The following is a 17708-nucleotide window of genomic DNA, read 5'->3' as shown; positions in this document are numbered from 1 at the left end:
TCTGATTTACAAACGCTCGAATGGCTTTTCATGTGGCAAATCCCTATGCCTCAGCGCAATCTAGCACTTGGGAGTCAGCAGGTACATTCTCTTCTATCAATATTTTGAGTAACTTAACTAACATTAAAAGCCGACCTCCAAGATTTGGTACATGTTTCTAGCCTGCCTCATCGTGATGCATCTCCCGCTACGACTCACCTGGACCCAATGCCCGGCGTAGAAAGTATCAATCTCATGACAAAGGACATGCGAGCACTGGTCAAAAAGATCCAGGATCTTCGTCATCTTGGAATCGAAGACAGCAAAATCGCGCTTCCCAAAATTTGTGTCGTTGGTGATCAGTCGACTGGCAAATCGTCCCTGATCGAGGGTATGTCAGAGATCCAAGTGCCTCGTAGTGCAGGGACCTGCACTCGTTGTCCTATGGAGATCAATCTCTCCGATAGCGACCAGCCCTGGAAATGTGAGGTGAAGTTGAGTTGCTCCTACACGTACTCGACGAAAAATGGTTTGCGAAAGATTACGAAGGCAAACAAGTTGGGACCTTGGTACCAAATGACCGAAGCTGAGGATATACCCTTCCTTACATTGAACTCCAAGGATCAGGTTCAGGATGCCATCAAGCGAGCACAGCTAGCCATCCTCAATCCCCATAAGAATCCAGTGGAGTTTCTGCCATCATCTTCAATGAATATCGATGATGCCTCGACACCTGTCAAATTCTCTCCAAATGTTGTTCGCCTCGACATATCAGCTCCCCATTTTCCCAATCTCGCATTTTATGACCTACCAGGGGTCATTAGCCAAGCTGAACACGACGAGGAAGCTTACCTGGTCACTCTCGTTGAGAACCTCGTCAAACATTATGTGGCTCAACGAAATTGCATCATCCTGCTTACGTTGCCAATGACGGACGACGCCACGAACTCGAGCGCAGCCCGCATCGTACGTGAGATCAAGGCGACCGATCGTACCTTAGGGGTCCTCACCAAGCCCGATCGTGTGGAAGATATTGCTCAATGGGCCGACCTTTTGACTGGCCACAAATTTCAACTCGGGCATGGATATTATGTCGTCCGTAATAATCCAAATCCCAACGTTGGACACCGCCAGGCTCGTATTGAGGAAACACAATTTTTCTCGAGTCACCCGTGGACCACAGCGCTGGCCCCCTTCCAGCCTAGACTCGGAACACATAATCTCCAGAACGCCCTGTCCAGGCTACTGATTGACCAAATCAAGGACTGCCTTCCCGAGGTTCAATTGCGGATTCGTGAGAAGGCTTTGAGAATCGATGAAGAGCTTCGAGAACTCCCCGAACCGGTCAACCAAAATTCATTCTACGTCTTGTGTACAAAGTTACAGGAATTGAAAAGCGGTATTGCGGCTTGTCTGGAAGGTGGTTCAAAGGACATGCCAGCGTTGAAATTATGGAACCGAATCGCTAAAGACTTTGCTTCAGCAATCCAGCGTACGAAACCTGATCTACGCTTGCTAACAGACGAGGAGGATTTCAAAATTGATGACGAATCTGACTGCGAGATTACGGATGCAAAAGCCGTGAAACAAACACCAAAAAGAAAACTTTCGTCGCAAGAGGGTATCGATGCTGCATCAACGAAGACTCTCGGTTGCGATTACACGCAGCATTTCCAGGATTTTACCAGTATGCTACTACATGTCTAAATGTACACATAGAGAGATATCTAACAATAATTTTAGAGCCAGAGAGAACATTCGAACTCGAAGAGATACGCAGCATCAATGAAGATTGTTCCAGTGGACCAACTGCTCATGTACATCCCAAAGCCGTTGAGAGAGTGCACCGATTGAGCGTCTCACACTGGGAACTTCCGATGCGGACTTTCGTTGATGTCACTTTCAAACAGGTCAGAAAAGCAGTCTTGGCCCAAGTCAAATTGGTACTGGTTGCCCATCAGGAGACTGAACTATATCGTCAAGTCTCGGATATTTCAGACAAGTTCCTCGAACAGATGAAAGAGAATGTTCACATGGAGGCAGGCAAACTCTACACCCTCGAAAGCACAGAATTTATTGCAAATGATCGTGAAGCACTTCAAAAAGATGGAGCGGTGTACTACAGTGAATTAAAAAAGACTCGCAAGGAGAAGAAGGCTATAAATCACTTCCGAAGTCGTGGAGTTCAGGTTTCCACAGACCGAGCTAAATACGAGAAGGCGATCGAGGCATTGGACTTTGGCTGTGATCCGTTTACTAACGAGCTCAAGTTGATGGCTGTATGTTCTAAGCACCACTCAAATACATCCCTGCCGTGACCCTAATATATTTTATAGGCTGCGCATGCTCATTACAAAGTCGCGTCTTGCCGCTTTGTCGACCAAATCTGTATGGTTATACGTTCCAATATGTTTACAGAGTGCAAGAAGAGTTTGTTCAAGGAGATTGAGAAGGGACTCGGAATATGTGAAGCGGATGGTAAGCCTTCAGTTTTTTTTTTTTTTTGGCTGATGCTAATGTGCTTATTTTAGCATCATATCGCTGTTTGCAGCTAATGGCCGATGACTCCGAGCGACTACAACGCCGAGAATTCCTCCTTAAAGAACAAGAGAAGTTGGAACTTGCTCTGAAATGGTTGGGATCGGCTGTAGCGTACAATGGTCCTAGTGATGAGGATGTTGAGATGAGCCAGGACCAGGAAACTTACATCAAGACTGCGGAGGATGATTGAGTAAAGAGAGTTTTCCAGAAGGACTCTTCTTTGGAAAAGATAGTTACATGTTGGCCAACTCTTGACTATCTCCATCCTTTCTTGCGGAAGCTGTACTCCAAGGATGCGAATTTACTTGCTTGATCTTGTGTTGTTCTTTGGTTCATTACTGTACGGTTGATGATGATATGTGCGCGGATCTACTTCTGATTGCCATAACGTCATACCTGCAAGTAGATTGGAGGACTAGAAACTTCTTTGAGAGACTTTGTCGGCAAGAGAATCAAAAGTTATAGAATTGAGAATCTGAGAGAGGTTAAAAGTTGTCTTTTTCGATGCCCCTCATTGATGCCCTAAACCCTAAACCCTACTATCCGGATATGAGTATATGGAGGGGTTAAAGGGCTTCATGACGTAGAGAGAGTAGCACTTTTCACCAACAATAATAAATATTGATCGTCCTATTTTGTAGAATAACTATATACCATTAATATGTCATCAAATGCATTGCCTTCAATCGCTGGGGACTGCTGCTGTGATCGATCAGAAGCATATCATTCGTCGTCCCAATCTTCGGCGGGTTGAGTCAACTCCGCCCGCTCCCCGCACATCTTTGACTTTTTTTTCTCCCTTCTTGCCTTATCTGACAACAAGAAACCTCTTTACATTGTGGACAGAGGGATTGACAGACTTTCCGTGAGAAGTGCACTGTCAATAAGATACTACACACATTAAATTTCTCGCACAACACACCATGGCCGACTCCGGTGTTCAGGAAGCCGAGGCCGGCGTCGCCAATTTGCTCTTGGACGAGGTCACCGGCGAGAAGGTGTCTAAGTCTGAGCTCAAGAGACGCCAGAAGAACAGAGAGAAGGAGGCAAAGAAGAAGGAGAAGGAAGCTGCTGCTCCAGCCAAGCCCAAGCAGGAGAAGCAGAAGTCTGCTGAGGATGAAGAGTCGAATTTGACTCCTAACGTATGTTTCCTCTATCTCGTACTTGCCAATCGAGCCGTCAATCAAGTCGTTGATCTAACATGGCTGGTATTCTAGCAATACTTCGAAATCCGTAGCTCAAAGATCAACAAGCTCCGCGAAACCAAGAACCCCGATCCCTACCCACACAAATTCCAAGTCACCATCGACGCGCGCAACTTCTTGACCGAATACGCATCGCTAGGAAAGGGCGAGTTGAAGCAGGATACCATCGTGCAGGTCGCGGGACGTATCGAAAACAAGCGCTCAGCCGGTACTAAGCTGTTCTTCTACGATCTCCGCGCCGAGGGCATCAAGCTCCAGATCCTGTGCCAGGCCCAGTACGCCACGGGCGATGTCGCGTTCGCTGATCAACATGAACAATTACGACGAGGAGATATCATCGGTATCACCGGTTTCCCGGGTCGCAGTAACCCGAAGACTCGAGATGAGGGCGAATTGTCGATCTTCGCCACACAGGTCAAGCTTCTCGCTCCTTGTCTTCATGCTCTGCCTCGTGGTCTCCAGGACTCCGAGACACGCTTCCGTCAGCGATACCTTGATTTGATCATGAATGAGTCGTCGCGTAAAGTCTTCACTACACGTGCCAAGATTGTTAGATATGTCCGCAACTTCTTTGACGAGCGTGACTTTACTGAGGTCGAGACACCCATGATGAACGCTATCGCTGGTGGCGCCACAGCAAAGCCCTTCATTACGCATCACAATGAGTACAACACAAATCTTTTCATGCGTGTTGCTCCTGAGTTGTACTTGAAGATGTTGATCGTCGGTGGTTTGGAGCGTGTCTACGAACTTGGCCGTCAATTCCGTAACGAAGGCGCCGATCTTACTCACAACCCTGAGTTCACCACCTGCGAATTTTATTGGGCATATGCCGATGTCTACGATGTCATGAACCTTACCGAGGAGCTTGTTTCGGGTATGGTCAAGCATGTCACCGGTGGCTACGAGACAACTTTCCACACCCAATCCGGTGAAGTATACAACGTCAACTGGAAGGCTCCCTGGAGACGTGTAGAAATGATCCCTGCCCTCGAAGAAGCGACAGGCGAGAAGTTCCCTCCTGGTGACCAACTTCACACCGAAGAGACCAATGAATTCTTGAAGAAGGTCCTCAAAAAGACCGGCGTCGAATGCTCATCCCCCTTGACCAACGCCCGTATGCTCGATAAGCTTGTTGGCGAGTTCATTGAAGAAACCTGCGTCAACCCGACTTTCATTATGGGCCACCCTCAAATGATGTCCCCTCTCGCCAAATATCACCGCCAAAACGTCGGTCTCTGCGAACGTTTCGAAGCCTTCGTCTGCAAGAAGGAGATTGTCAACGCCTACACCGAGTTGAACGACCCCTTTGACCAACGCTTGCGTTTCGAAGAACAAGCCCGCCAAAAGTCCCAGGGTGACGATGAAGCGCAGCTCATCGATGAGAACTTCTGCACTAGTCTTGAATACGGTTTGCCCCCAACCGGTGGTTGGGGAATGGGTATTGATCGTCTTGTTATGTTCTTGACGGACAATCATACGATCAGGGAGGTTCTCACTTTCCCGTTCATGAAGGATGATACTACAGCGGAGAAGAAGCCTACTGCTGCTGAGGTTGTTGGTATTACTCCTCAGCCGGAAGAGGGTATTCCTCACAAATAGATTTGCAAAAATACGGCTCATAAGAGGGTAGATGACGAAAAAGACAGAGCAGAATGAGTCTTCAAATGGCATGCGGTGTTTGAGGTTTCGGTATGAGAAATCGGGACAATGTGTCCATGAATTATGTGTCCTGCTTGAACGAATGAATATTGTTTCAGATTTCACCATTGCAAATTTTCATCCTCTAAGGTATTACTCGATCAAACGCTAAAATTATAGGCTGGTGATAGTAGAAACTCGGTGTGAAAGTACAACTTGTTGTCATTCGACTACTGCTCTAATTCTTCAGGAGATCTGACAAGAGCTAATATACATGAGAGGAGTATGGTACATATTCATACAAAGATAAGTATCAAGGCAGAGATAATCTACTTCTTCAATGCATTCACCGCATTAGCCGTAGACGCAGCTACCGGCTGACCTCTAGCCTTTGCAGCCATCTGCAACAACTTAGCCGTCCTCGAAGGATGCCAGATCCTACTGCCGAGCACAAGAACCCAAGTCAACAGGAACAAACTTCCAGCCTGGTGAGTCGATGCAAGATGCGTGGGGACAAGATATAGTAGAGTCGAGATACCAAGGGTCACCTGCACAAACGTGAAAGCGACGACACCATGAACACCCTTTTGAGCGCTGCGAGGTAGTAGTTTTTTCATGGATGAGGATTTGGAGTATGCCCATAGAGCCATGACGGCGGAGAATGTGGTCATGGCGAGAGCACGGTGGTCGAGTTGGACTAGGGATGGGTTCTCGAGCATGTTTCTCCACCATAGATCGGATCGATCTGAGTGACGCGAGTACTTTTCGTCAAACAGTTCGGCCTTGGGCGGTGTCAACCCGTTGCCCATGTACGGAAATTCGTTGTAGATCAGACCGGCATCGAGACCAGCGACGAGGCCTCCGGACATTGCTGTAGTGAACACCAAGAGAGCCAACCCGGCAACCGAGCGACGGAATACTGCAAGCTTGGGGTTTCGCAGAGCATTCAGTGATTCAGTACCGGCCTGTGGGTCTTTGAGAAGTCTGTGAGATCGTAGAATAGCAAGACCATTCCAGAGCATGGCGACATAACAGGTAAAAGCAGCAGCTAAATGGGCAGTCAGACGATACTGACTGACTCTAGGATGACTGCCAGGAGCAAAAAGATCATCCTTCAAGCCAGACTTCACCATCCACCATCCAATGACACCCTGGAACCCAATAAGACCTGAAATACCAGCCAAACGCAAAGCCATTGGTTTGGAGACCTTTCTTCTAGCGACAAAGTAGACGGCGGGGATAACGAAGGACAATCCTACAAATCTACCCCAGAGTCGATGGATCCATTCCATGTAGTAGATTGATTTGAATTCGGAGAGGTTCATGTTCGGATTTAGAATTTTGTATTCGGGGGAGTTTTTGTATTTCGCAAACTCTGCCTCCCAATCATCGTTGTTCATCGGCGGCAATGAGCCAGTTACAGGTCTCCATTCTGTGATACTCAGACTGTTAGAAGTTAGCAACGTCTAAACTTCTGGACAATGGCTATAGTAGGCTTACCCGGACTCAGTCAACCTTGTCAATCCTCCAAAGATGACAATCCCAAAAACGCTCGCAGCGCTCCCCAAAAGCCAGTATGCGACAGCCTTGCTACTCACATCCGGAAAGTGAGATTTTGTAGCCGTGGCCCCTTGCTCTAGAGCCTGTTGTGCTACGGTGGCCGTAGACAAGGAAGCCGAGCGAGTAATCGTAAAGGCTTTGAAATTCTTCCGTAAAGCACCGAGATAGGAACCGACACGAGGTGATTTCTGAGATGGCGTTCGCGGGATAGTTCGGCTACTAAAGGGCCTCGTCATTTGATTGCGCTGCCGAAGACATTGTCGGCAGGTGAACAACTCTGCAGAGGCGACGCGGGCGCCGAATCCTCTCAGAGGAAATGCCGACATGCCCAGAGCTGCCATAAGTAATTTCTGGCGGTCCCTTTCTATCAGCTGTACGATTTCGTGAAGTTGTCGAAAAATTGAAGTAAAAGAGATCGAATGATAATTCGTGCTGCCGAGTCAGCGGATAATTGGCCAATCATGGAGGAGATATTGCAAGACGGAAAGCTCGGCCTTTCTTCTAGGGTGGGACCCGCTTAGCAAGCGGATTTAAGCAGCTCAACTAAGCTAAGCTAAGCTTGCTGACTTGGTCTAAGCCAGAACGATTCTCATCTCAACTTGAATGTCGCCTCAGCAACAGAGATGTCTTATGCGCTAGAGACCAAGAAGCGAAAATTTACCAGGGTTCTGGAATCACTGTCGAAACCTTTGGCACCCGGTGATGGCGGAGCAAAACCCGCTAAGGATCCTTTAATGGCTGCCCGACAGCGTTTAGCGGATGCGACACATGCACCTTCGATCAAGAGAGTTCGTGTTGGAGAGGGGAATGGCGACAATCTGACGACCAAGACGACCGTTTCTCGAATCTTACGAACCACTTCGAGCTCCGCAAACCTTCGCCCGAACTTTGTTCCTTGGGATCGGGATCGTTTTCTCGAGAGATTAGAGACATTCCGACCTGTGACTCGATGGACTTCACAGCCAGCTCCAATAAATGAGGTTGAGTGGGCGAAGAGGGGATGGTCCTGTACTGACTATATGCGTGTTTCCTGCGTTGGTGGCTGTGGTGCTTCAATTGTGGTGAAATTGCCCGAGGAAGTGGATAACTTTGAGGACTTGGATAGCGAGAAGGTGCAAGAGAGGAAAGACGTCCGTGAGTGCTATACTCACCTGATTTCGGCATATATCAGTACTGAACGAACATACAGGACAAAAGGTGGTCGAGGAGTATCAAAAGTTATTATGCCAAGGGCACAAGGAGACTTGTTTATGGCGGACCAAGTCATGCGACGGTATGAGCTTCACATCACCCACAACATACTAATACTGACTTCTTATTTTAGCCACTATTCATCGCTTACCGCTTACAAATCCCGATGCTGCCATTAATGCTTTACGAGAACGCTACTTGAAGATATCAAAAATGCGAGACCAGCTGCCGTCGAAAGAAACAATCGAGTTACCTGAACAACTGTCTATAGAAGAAATTATAAGCCTACTACCCCCAGACTTTGTCGAACCGTCAGAAGAGGATTCTACTCAGCAAGGCGACTCATCAGAAAAAGATATCGACTATAGATCGTTCGTCTTTGCATTTCTCGGTTGGGACGTCGTCAAAGATGGCTCTAGCGGACTGCTCGAGTGCCGTGCTTGCTTCAGACGTCTGGGTTTATGGCTGTACAAACCAAAAGAAGAAGGAAAAGATCCTGTCTACGACAAGTTACCGGTTCATACTGAACATATGGATTATTGCCCGTGGATAAATGGAACGGCGCAGAGTGCTACCGGTACTGCAGCAGATAAGCCGAAAGGTCTGTTAAGTGGTTGGCAGATCCTAGCCCAAGGCATTCGCACAAAGCATCGCCGACGGGTAAAGGCAACAGCAATATCCCCGCGTGAAGTTACACCTGTGGACTCCGATACTTTGTCTCTGGGCTCAACGGCAACAGATGAAGCTACTCAGAGGGCGAAGGATAAGGAATGGTGGTCAAAGCTACGACGAGTACGAGAAGCGTTGCATGTGAAGGGGCCAAAGAAGAGCATTCCAGAAAGGAAGTAATATTGCATTTCATCTTATGACATCGGTAATATCCATCATTCAATCGAGCAAGGCGTTGGGGTGATTATCTGCGATGAATTTAGGGCTAGTATAGCATCACTATTATGCATTCACTGTTCTAGCGAGTGATTAATCTGACATATTCGAATACATAACCCCCCTGAGTCATTTGAATCCATTCTGAACGAGATTGTTTAGCCTATTAGTAAACAGCTGAGATGAGTAGAGCAAATTGATGCCGATTTCCTCATGCGGCAGGGAAACAGCCGGCGCTATACCCAATTAGGTCAGCATGATGAGAGCATCTGTCCCAGGATCGTCAGCCGCGAAGTTCCTCAAGGACTTCTTCTCTAGATGCTAGACCTCTGAATATTGAGCCTGCAAGCGCGCACTATGGCGGAGGAGATGGTTGACGGTCGGCGACCGTCAATGTACGATCCAGCTCGGGACATATTTGCAAAAGAGCAGAAAGACGACGGGTCCGCAGAACGCGGTACAACACACGATACTTCTGCTAGCCATGAAGGGGAAACAGCTGCTACTGTTCCTACGTCAACGGCTATCTCACAGGCTGTTCCAGGCTCACATTATGAGCGCCCTCCTGTAAGTAATCCCCGGTGCCAAACCTGGACAGGTGATCTATGATTTGCGGGCTTTTTCTGAGTGTGGATCTCGGCAGGATGCCTTTTGCTCCATAAGACCTTACTGACCTGGATGGGACTAAACTATAAGCACATGCAGACCACGACCTACGCTCCACCCTCAACCGTTCATACCAAGCCTGAAGTGAAACTTACTTCCAAGCCAGGTGAAGCTTTGCGTCAGGATAACATTCGTTCTTCTACAATTGAGAGGACTTCATCGCCACAAACCGCACATCACCAAAGCCCTTCCATCAATACCTCAACTTTTTCGTCGAAATTGCCACAATCACGAACACCGATGGCTGATTCGACGGGTAATAATCAATCAACAAGACAAGACGAAAATGGAGCTGAAGCGCAGTCCTCGGCGGTAGATACTTCCAACCAGGGTGGTAGACAGCAAACTTCGAAGCGCAGACGCCGTGAAGAACGACCCCAGAGAGCGCCCCGACGTGAAGGTCCTTCAGCCTATTCTCGACGAGACCGTTCTCCACAAGGCCGCACTCGCGATTTACGAGATTCTCGCTCGGTATCACCTAGCCGACGAGGAACTGATTTTCGACGATCTCGTTCGCCATTCCCCCGTCAAAGATCTGTTACACCTGAAGCTGAAGCTCGGCAGAGGAAGAGACCTGGTGGCGGAGCGCGATTGGGGACCGCTGGGAAGGATCTTCTTCGACGTCGTCAGGAAGAACGAGAACAAGCTCAACAACGTGATGTCGAAAGAGATTTACGGGATCGTGGTGTTCACGATGTCGTTCGCCAACACTACAATGCTGTGCCGGAGCGAGGACGGGAATGGAGAAAGACAGATAGTAAGATCAAGGGACTACGGAGCTTCAACAACTGGATCAAAAGTACGGTTATACAAAAGTTCTCACCAGATGAGGAATTTCTAGCAAGCAAGACCGGAACCAAGGAATGGGCTGCCGAAGCTGGAAGTCCGCCTGTGGAGCGAAAGAAGCTCTTGGTAGTTGACCTAGGCTGTGGTAAGGGAGGAGATCTTGGTAAATGGCAACAGGCTCCTCAGCCGGTTGATCTCTACGTCGGACTCGATCCTGCCGAAATTTCCATCGATCAAGCTCGGGACCGGTATAACACGATGAGGAATCAACGGAACCAACGAAACAGACGCGGCAATGCTCTTTTCCATGCTGAGTTCCATCCCAAGGACTGCTTCGGTGAATGGTTGGGAGACCTTCGCATTATACAGGAAGTTGGCATCGACGCTAATGTCGGTCCTGACGCTAACCTTATGAACGCCCGATGGGGTGGCGGTGGGTTCGACGTCGTTGTCAGTATGTTCACGATGCACTATGCCTTTGAATCAGAACAAAAAGCGCGACAGATGCTACAGAATGTAGCCGGTKCCTTAAAAAAGGGCGGGCGATTTATCGGCGTTGGACCAAATTCAGATGTGATTAGTGCTAAGGTTGCGCAATACCACAAAGAGCATAAAGTCGAAAAGGAGGCTGAGCCGAAAGACGAAGTCGCTGCGGAGGATGGTGAGGTAGCAGAAGAAAAGAAGTTGGAATGGGGGAACAGCATCTATCGAGTGCGATTCCCAGGTGCTACTCCCGAGGATGGGGTGTTCCGTCCTCCATTTGGTTGGAAATACAGTTATTTCATGGAAGAAGCCGTCGAAGAGATTCCGGAATACGTTGTGCCTTGGGAAGCTTTCCGATAGTATGATCTCCTACCCTCTTTATGTTACTTTTACTAATTGTTTACTTCTTCACAGCCTCACTACAGAATACAATCTTGAACTCGTATACCGCAAACCATTCTTGGAAATTTGGCATGAAGAGAAAGATGACCCTGAACTTGGCCCTTTGAGTGAACGGATGGGTGTCCGTGCTCGTGGCGGAGGCGAACTACTTGTCAGCGATGAGGAGCTCGATGCAGCTAGTAAGTACTTCTATCGCTCTGCTGGAGTTTTAGAGTCTAACACAATCCAGGCTTCTATCATGCTTTCGTTTTTCAAAAGGTTTAGGATCTCATGTGCTGGCGGTGGCGTAGCATGTACCAACAAACTTTTCCTTTCTCGGAATGCATGTATATTCTAGCTGTATGCAATCTGTATTCTACGTAGAATTTACAGCAATTTTGGCTCAAAGGTTGATAGTAGAGGACTTTCTGTCATTTTGGTAGAAATCGCATATATCCGTTTACGGACTAGCGTACAACGACACGGTTTGACGCGTTCAACAACTTGATATCTTATCGGGGAGTCGGATTTCTACAATTTTTATATTTGTCGACTGCATAAAATTATATGATGCCAAACTGGACGTCTTATCTCTTTCAGTAATCACAGAAGCTTGACGGAAACTCCTGTACGCATATGGCATCAATATTCTGCGCTCATATACCTCAGCCTAGGAAAAGTTGATAGGCGTTTGACAACAGCTAAGAAACGAAGAACTAAAATGGCACCTCTCCTATCCTCCTCTCGTCGCTCTCGCAGACTAGACGATACCGAAGCCACGCCCGCACCTACTGTCGCAACTTCTTCTCGCAACCGACCACAAACTCCCGACTACGAGCCCCTCGCCACTCCCTTGAATGCCAAAGCACAACGCGCGCTCGCATCGCTACATTCTGCGACACATTTCAGGCAACTCAAAGAACATATCCGCCAGGCGGGGGACAAGTTAACCGAGACAGCGGGCGAGGCTAATGAGCGTATGTCGGATGCAAGGCACAGGTTTGAGAATATGACGAGTCGGAAGAGGGCTGCTTCTGCGGCGGCAAAGAAGAAGAGTAAGAAGAATAAGGCTGAGGGGGATGAGATAGAAGATGATGACGACGACGACAATGATGAAAATGAGGACGAAGAGGACGACGAAGAAGACGAGGAAGGGGAGGAGGAAGACGACGAAAAAAGAAGAGCAGAAATGCAAAGACTGGATAATCTCGAAGCGAAAGTGAAATCGACTACGTCACAACTCGAGGAGAGAATGCGCAGTGTTGTGGATGCAGAGCATAAAGTGAGTGGGTTACAGGTTGCGATTCAGGAGATCGCTACGGATGCGGAGACAGCTGGAGCGGCGCTTAGTACGTCGCGGAGGAGAGCGAGGTTGAGGGAGAGGGGTGCCGCTGTTGATGCTGATGGTGATGAAGATATGGATGAGAATGAGGATGATGAAGAGGAAGAAGATGCGGCGCCGACTGTCGTGCCGACTCAGATTATCAAGGAGAGACTTACCGGACACGAGAGTCAATGGGAGCAACAATCCTTGACTCAGAGGTAATACTGTCTATAACGACAAAGTCATGCGATACGTTGCTAACGTGCCACAGATACACTACTAACAACACCTATATTGGTTTCTACCGCATCGTCCACGAAGCCAAATACCCAACTGGCGAAGTACCACCAGTCCCCCCAGCATCAACATGGTTCAACCACCTCGAACCGAACAGCAGGAGAACGGCAAAATCCCGTCAACAATCCGCTACTACAACCTCCAACAACCCCTCACAAGACATAGATGAAGACGAGGAAGACGCCGACATCGAAATCGAGCGAGAACGCATCTCGCTCAAATGCCCCCTAACGCTAGTCGTGTTCGAAGATCCCGTGAAAAGCACCAAATGTATACACAGTTTTGAGCGTAAGGCAATTGAGGATATGATCCGAGCTAGTTCTATGACGATACCGGCCGGTGAGAATGATTTTCAAGCTGGTGGGGGACGGAATGCACGTGCTCGTCGGGTTAGGGCTGTACCTTGTCCGATATGTTCGGTGCCCATGTCGCTAAATGATCTGGAGCCGAATTTGGTGCTAGTCAGACGCGTGCGGAGGATGCGTGCGGAGGAACTCAGAGAGCAGGAAGAGGCTGAGCTTGGTGGTGGACGTCAGGGTCGAAATGAGGTTACAATTGATTCTGATGGTGAAGATGACAATGACGATGACGAGGCTGATGCTCATGAAAGGCGGCAGCAGAGGGATGAAGAGGCACGGATTAAGAGGGAGAAGTCGAGGTTGTCGTCTAGGGCGCCGACGGTTGCGAGGGAGTATGAGGATGAGAATGAGGAAATGAGGAATGTCAATGAGGACGATGACGACGATGAAGATGCTGAGGTATCAGAAGAGGATGAAGATGATGATTAACCTTTTTTAATTAAATGTTACCAGGTCAACTTTGAATCTGACTAGCTTGGTTCATTTCTAGCCTAATTAATTATACTTGGTATTGAATGTATGTATCATCGACAGCCAAAGAATAAAATACGCAAACAACATAATTGTAAGAAAACAACGAACGCTGAAAACGAACGTCATGAGACCGGATCACAAGCTGTCCTTGCATCTCTTTTGGTTGGGCAAGTGCCCAACATTTGCCATCGCACATAAGAGGTATCGAATCATAAAAGATAGAATCTGATGTATATAGTGCACGTATCATACTGTAAGTCCGAAGGAGGTCTGTATGCGATTCTTGTCGAATTCGTCTCCACGATGATCGGTCTGATCAGCCGATGTGCCCTCGCATACGAAATGCTCCCAATGTAGGTAAGATATCTTGTCAGTATATCATTGAGGTTAGGTTAGTCGCACCGCGCGCAGACTGATCTAATGACATTTAGATATCGCTAGAGCTCTATCACTTGTCATGTAGGATATTCAGTTGTTCGTGATTCTCGTATTTGCCCACGAGACAAACGAACCTCGCCCAAACAATGTTTGAGTGAGTAGTTACCCGTTGTAGGGCTTACTTGGTAATGAGATTCAAGTAATCAGCCACAATAAGAGTCACCATTGCATGAGGCGCAATGCGGACATAGTAGGTTCCGAAACCTCGGTAGAATCGAAGCCAGCCCTCATCTCTGATGACCTTGCGGGCACAGTCCAAAAGTCCCTTGTATGGAAGCTCGCCAGTCGCGGGGTTCTTTTGCTGTTTCTGGAGACGAGTCTTGACAAAGTCGAATGGCAAAGATAAGAAACTGGCAAAGAATCCCGCAATAGCAGAAGCCGCAAAAGTTTGGGTCTGAGGAGACCAGTTGGTGTGAGTTTTCAGTTGAGTCTTCGACTCCGAGAAAAAAGCAAGTTGACCCGAATTCAAGGCCATGGCTCGAACAACGGTTGGGGTCGCACCGGCCCATAAGGCGCCGACGCCCTCGGCTTTGGAAATTCGAGAAAGAGCATCGATCACAGAGCGGTAGTTGGCGCGAGCTTCTACGGGCTTCAGTCCGTCGGATTGCATACGAATGAGCGCGAGATCCGCTGGATTGCCTATCATAGCAGCCAATCCTCCAGCGGTAAGGCCTGCCAGGGCTCGTTCACCGAAGCTGACATTCCGCCCCTGTTCTGTAGCGCGGGTCTTGGCAACGGAGATAAACGTATCAAAGAATCCGAGCCGGGCTGTAGTGTAGACTGCTTGTCTGAGAAGTCCGGCACTTAGACCGGTGTACAGATCGAGAACTTTGCCAGAAGCAATTATGTTTTTGGTGATGCCTAATGCGGTGGGCTTGGGTCCAGTCTTTTGGCCCTCTCCAGCCAATTGCAAACGCACCTTGATCATATCGACGGGCTGGATCACAACGGTGGCTGTCATACCGGCCAAACCACCGTTGATGAAGGGAAGGGCAGCTTTCATGTAAGGATGGCGCAGAAAGGTGGTTGCTGCGGCTGAAGGGTTCTCGATGGCGGCTTTGGTTGTTTCCCTGGCCGACTTGGTGGCCGAGGTGGCAGTTTCGGTGATGGACCTGGATGCCATTTCGTTATAGATATCGATTGATTTGTCTACAACTGTGCCAATATATTGATGTTAGCAGTCCGTAGTTACGGAGGGAGCGAGTAAAGGTAGTAGACGATTCTATTAAAAGATAGTAGCCATCAGAGGGATACTGACCAAGAGTGTCAGGAGGTGGTCAACTGTGACGCAGATGAATGAATCGAGCAATGAACAATTGGATGTTGTCCGATAGCTAATATATAGGAGATCAGATCAATAGATGTCGTATTACACGGTCAGTCGTCAGCAGGGTATAGAGTCAGGACGATCGATAGCAGTGAGGTAGTAAGAGTCGTTCTCGTGGTGTAGTGTAGAGAGGAAGACGAAAGTATGGACAGTATTGCTTTCGTCTGACGAGAAGAGAAAAGGAAGAGAAGAAGAGACGCAACAGGCAGGACCTATAGGGTATACAGCCCAACTGGGTCTAGTTCGGTCGCGGAAAGTATGGGAGGAAGGAGCGCTCGGGGGTGGGGTGACGAGGAAGGCACGACCGTGGATCAGGTGTATCTTCGGGAGGAAGGAGCGATGGGAAGCTTAGTTGGTCGATTAATTGAGTGACTGATCTGATTGTTTTCGGATCTGAGATGTTTCTCTTAATATACCTCGACTTGGACTTGTACTTGCACGACTACACAACGAAAGAGGAGGCGAGAAGAAACAGGGAACGAGCAGGTCTTATATCATATGCGCATCCAACTCGGAAAGTCAATCTGTCCAACGAGATGGTGTCCAAGCTCTCTGACACTGCCCATCGGGAGCGAATGACGGAAATAGGTGGGCAGCTATCCGAGGCAATCAATGGGGATGGTCATCTATCGAGTAATACAATTGCTAATTGTCAGTGTCAGGGTCAGTGGTCAGTGGCAGACTTGGCGTCTAGCTCAGGGACTAGATTGACACAAGTCATGTACAGGGTTAGTCTGCTGCTACGACGACTACAGCTCGACAATGGCAGCCGGGACCGGGAATGGTGACCAATGCGATTATTCAACCCGTCCAGCCCATGTTACGAAGACAAGCATCAGGGGAATACCACGAATAGGAAGAATGGGACAAAGCGATGTGAGACGGGAGTGCTCGTCCATGGTCGATTCTTGTCGTTGACCAGCCTGAACTCACACCAGACGATGAATGCGGGGTATGCATCGTGCTTTGCGTCACTGGGCCAGTCCATGATGGAACAGCCCACAGCCCGTCATTATTGGTGTTGTGTCTGTCCAGCCTGTACACTGTGTACAGGTACCGTGCAACGGCAAGGAGAAGAGTACTCCGATGTCTCCTGCTGATTGCTATCGATCACGTATTGCTATTAGCTTACTAGTCATTGATTCTACTACATAGTACAGATGAAGCTCCCCACTTGGACGCTGCCAGCCCCACGACCTTAACTCTTAGCACTTCGCTATTCCTGTTCTGGTCTGGCGCGTGGTCCCGGCTTGCCGGCACCGGAAACTTACGGCATCGGAGGAATCGTCGCGGAACGAGCTCTCCTTCCCGATTCCACCCGCTTGATATAGTCGCGGAATACAGCCGTTGAGTTCGAAGTACAACGGATTGTGTGAGACGTCCAAGGATTGGAGATAATACGATCGCAATGAACAAAGAGACACACTTTAAACATCGCCAGCGATCGGCAACCCGGGTTTGTATCGTGATGAAGAGATTTTATCACATAGACTCGGCAGGTACTCGGCTGTAAACACTCTACGTACCTTTCGCCCGGCCTGTGCCTCGCTAAACTCCCTCTAGACGTTTCAGGCCTCTCTCGACCAATTATCTCCTGGTATAACAGCAGCCATCGCGGCCCTACATCGGATGCCAGTCAAAGTCATCCACAATATGAATACGTAGCAAGCTAACAAGCATCAAGCTGATTGAGAGGCGGTTATCGGCGGCCATCAACTTGGCGTCCTGAATACTTCCCCATCGGCACTCTTATTCGGTATCATGTCGACTCCTATTCGCCCGGAAATCCTCCAACTCCTTTGCGCGCTGCGAGGTTCTCCGGCCCAGAGGAATTCTCCACGTCAGGAACGGGGCATCTATAAGTGAAATTGGCGATGTCGCTACTTTTGCTTTCGATTATCGGCATCAATTGAGTTGACACCACATTTTTTCGTCGAATCTACTACACCCAGGACTCTATAGTGTTAGGAACACACGGAAAACCCCAGGATTGGGGAAATGTCACGGATATATCATCGGGATGAACTTTTTCCGGTGATTGTTCTAATGTCGGAAGAACTACCCCTGTAGCTGGAAGCACTAGCTATGTACGTATACTGAAGACTACGGTGTAGCCCCTATCATTTTGCTTCATTTGAAGATTGCGGCACCCCCACGAGGTTGAGCTATGA

General features: G+C 48.5%; 7 protein-coding genes across 7 annotated transcripts; 5 read left to right on the top strand and 2 right to left on the bottom strand.

The window, feature by feature from the left end:
- Positions 1–20: 20 nt before the first annotated feature.
- On the top strand, positions 21–2710 carry BHQ10_005858 (uncharacterized protein; the record flags this gene model as incomplete). Its single annotated transcript, XM_040878379.1, has 5 exons — positions 21–81; positions 131–1666; positions 1723–2258; positions 2316–2457; positions 2511–2710. 5 exons carry the CDS (start codon positions 21–23, stop codon positions 2708–2710), a joined length of 2475 nt encoding a protein of 824 aa, XP_040734362.1.
- Positions 2711–3443: 733 nt separating this feature from the next.
- BHQ10_005857 (uncharacterized protein) lies at positions 3444–5327 on the top strand (the record flags this gene model as incomplete). The annotated part of the gene is made up of 2 exons (XM_040878378.1): positions 3444–3662; positions 3738–5327. 2 exons carry the CDS (start codon positions 3444–3446, stop codon positions 5325–5327), a joined length of 1809 nt encoding a protein of 602 aa, XP_040734361.1.
- A 368-nt stretch (positions 5328–5695) lies between these two features.
- BHQ10_005856 (uncharacterized protein) lies at positions 5696–7252 on the bottom strand (the record flags this gene model as incomplete). Its single annotated transcript, XM_040878377.1, has 2 exons — positions 5696–6812; positions 6867–7252. 2 exons carry the CDS (start codon positions 7250–7252, stop codon positions 5696–5698), a joined length of 1503 nt encoding a protein of 500 aa, XP_040734360.1.
- Positions 7253–7387: 135 nt separating this feature from the next.
- BHQ10_005855 (uncharacterized protein) lies at positions 7388–8966 on the top strand (the record flags this gene model as incomplete). The annotated part of the gene is made up of 4 exons (XM_040878376.1): positions 7388–7432; positions 7508–8060; positions 8116–8199; positions 8251–8966. 4 exons carry the CDS (start codon positions 7388–7390, stop codon positions 8964–8966), a joined length of 1398 nt encoding a protein of 465 aa, XP_040734359.1.
- Positions 8967–9359: 393 nt separating this feature from the next.
- Positions 9360–11603, top strand: BHQ10_005854 (uncharacterized protein; the record flags this gene model as incomplete). Its single annotated transcript, XM_040878375.1, has 6 exons — positions 9360–9569; positions 9708–9774; positions 10028–10425; positions 10485–11296; positions 11352–11518; positions 11569–11603. The coding sequence occupies 6 exons, from the start codon at positions 9360–9362 to the stop codon at positions 11601–11603; spliced, it is 1689 nt and encodes a 562-aa protein (XP_040734358.1).
- Positions 11604–12039: 436 nt separating this feature from the next.
- On the top strand, positions 12040–13727 carry BHQ10_005853 (uncharacterized protein; the record flags this gene model as incomplete). The annotated part of the gene is made up of 2 exons (XM_040878374.1): positions 12040–12860; positions 12914–13727. The coding sequence occupies 2 exons, from the start codon at positions 12040–12042 to the stop codon at positions 13725–13727; spliced, it is 1635 nt and encodes a 544-aa protein (XP_040734357.1).
- A 601-nt stretch (positions 13728–14328) lies between these two features.
- On the bottom strand, positions 14329–15333 carry BHQ10_005852 (uncharacterized protein; the record flags this gene model as incomplete). Its single annotated transcript, XM_040878373.1, has 1 exon — positions 14329–15333. One exon carries the CDS (start codon positions 15331–15333, stop codon positions 14329–14331), a length of 1005 nt encoding a protein of 334 aa, XP_040734356.1.
- Between the last annotated feature and the right edge of the window lie 2375 nt (positions 15334–17708).

Source organism: Talaromyces amestolkiae, assembly GCF_001896365.1.
Source record: "Talaromyces amestolkiae strain CIB chromosome Unknown scaffold10.1, whole genome shotgun sequence".
In the NCBI taxonomy this organism is placed as follows: domain Eukaryota; kingdom Fungi; phylum Ascomycota; class Eurotiomycetes; order Eurotiales; family Trichocomaceae; genus Talaromyces; species Talaromyces amestolkiae.
This window is presented reverse-complemented; position numbering and strand designations above follow the sequence as displayed.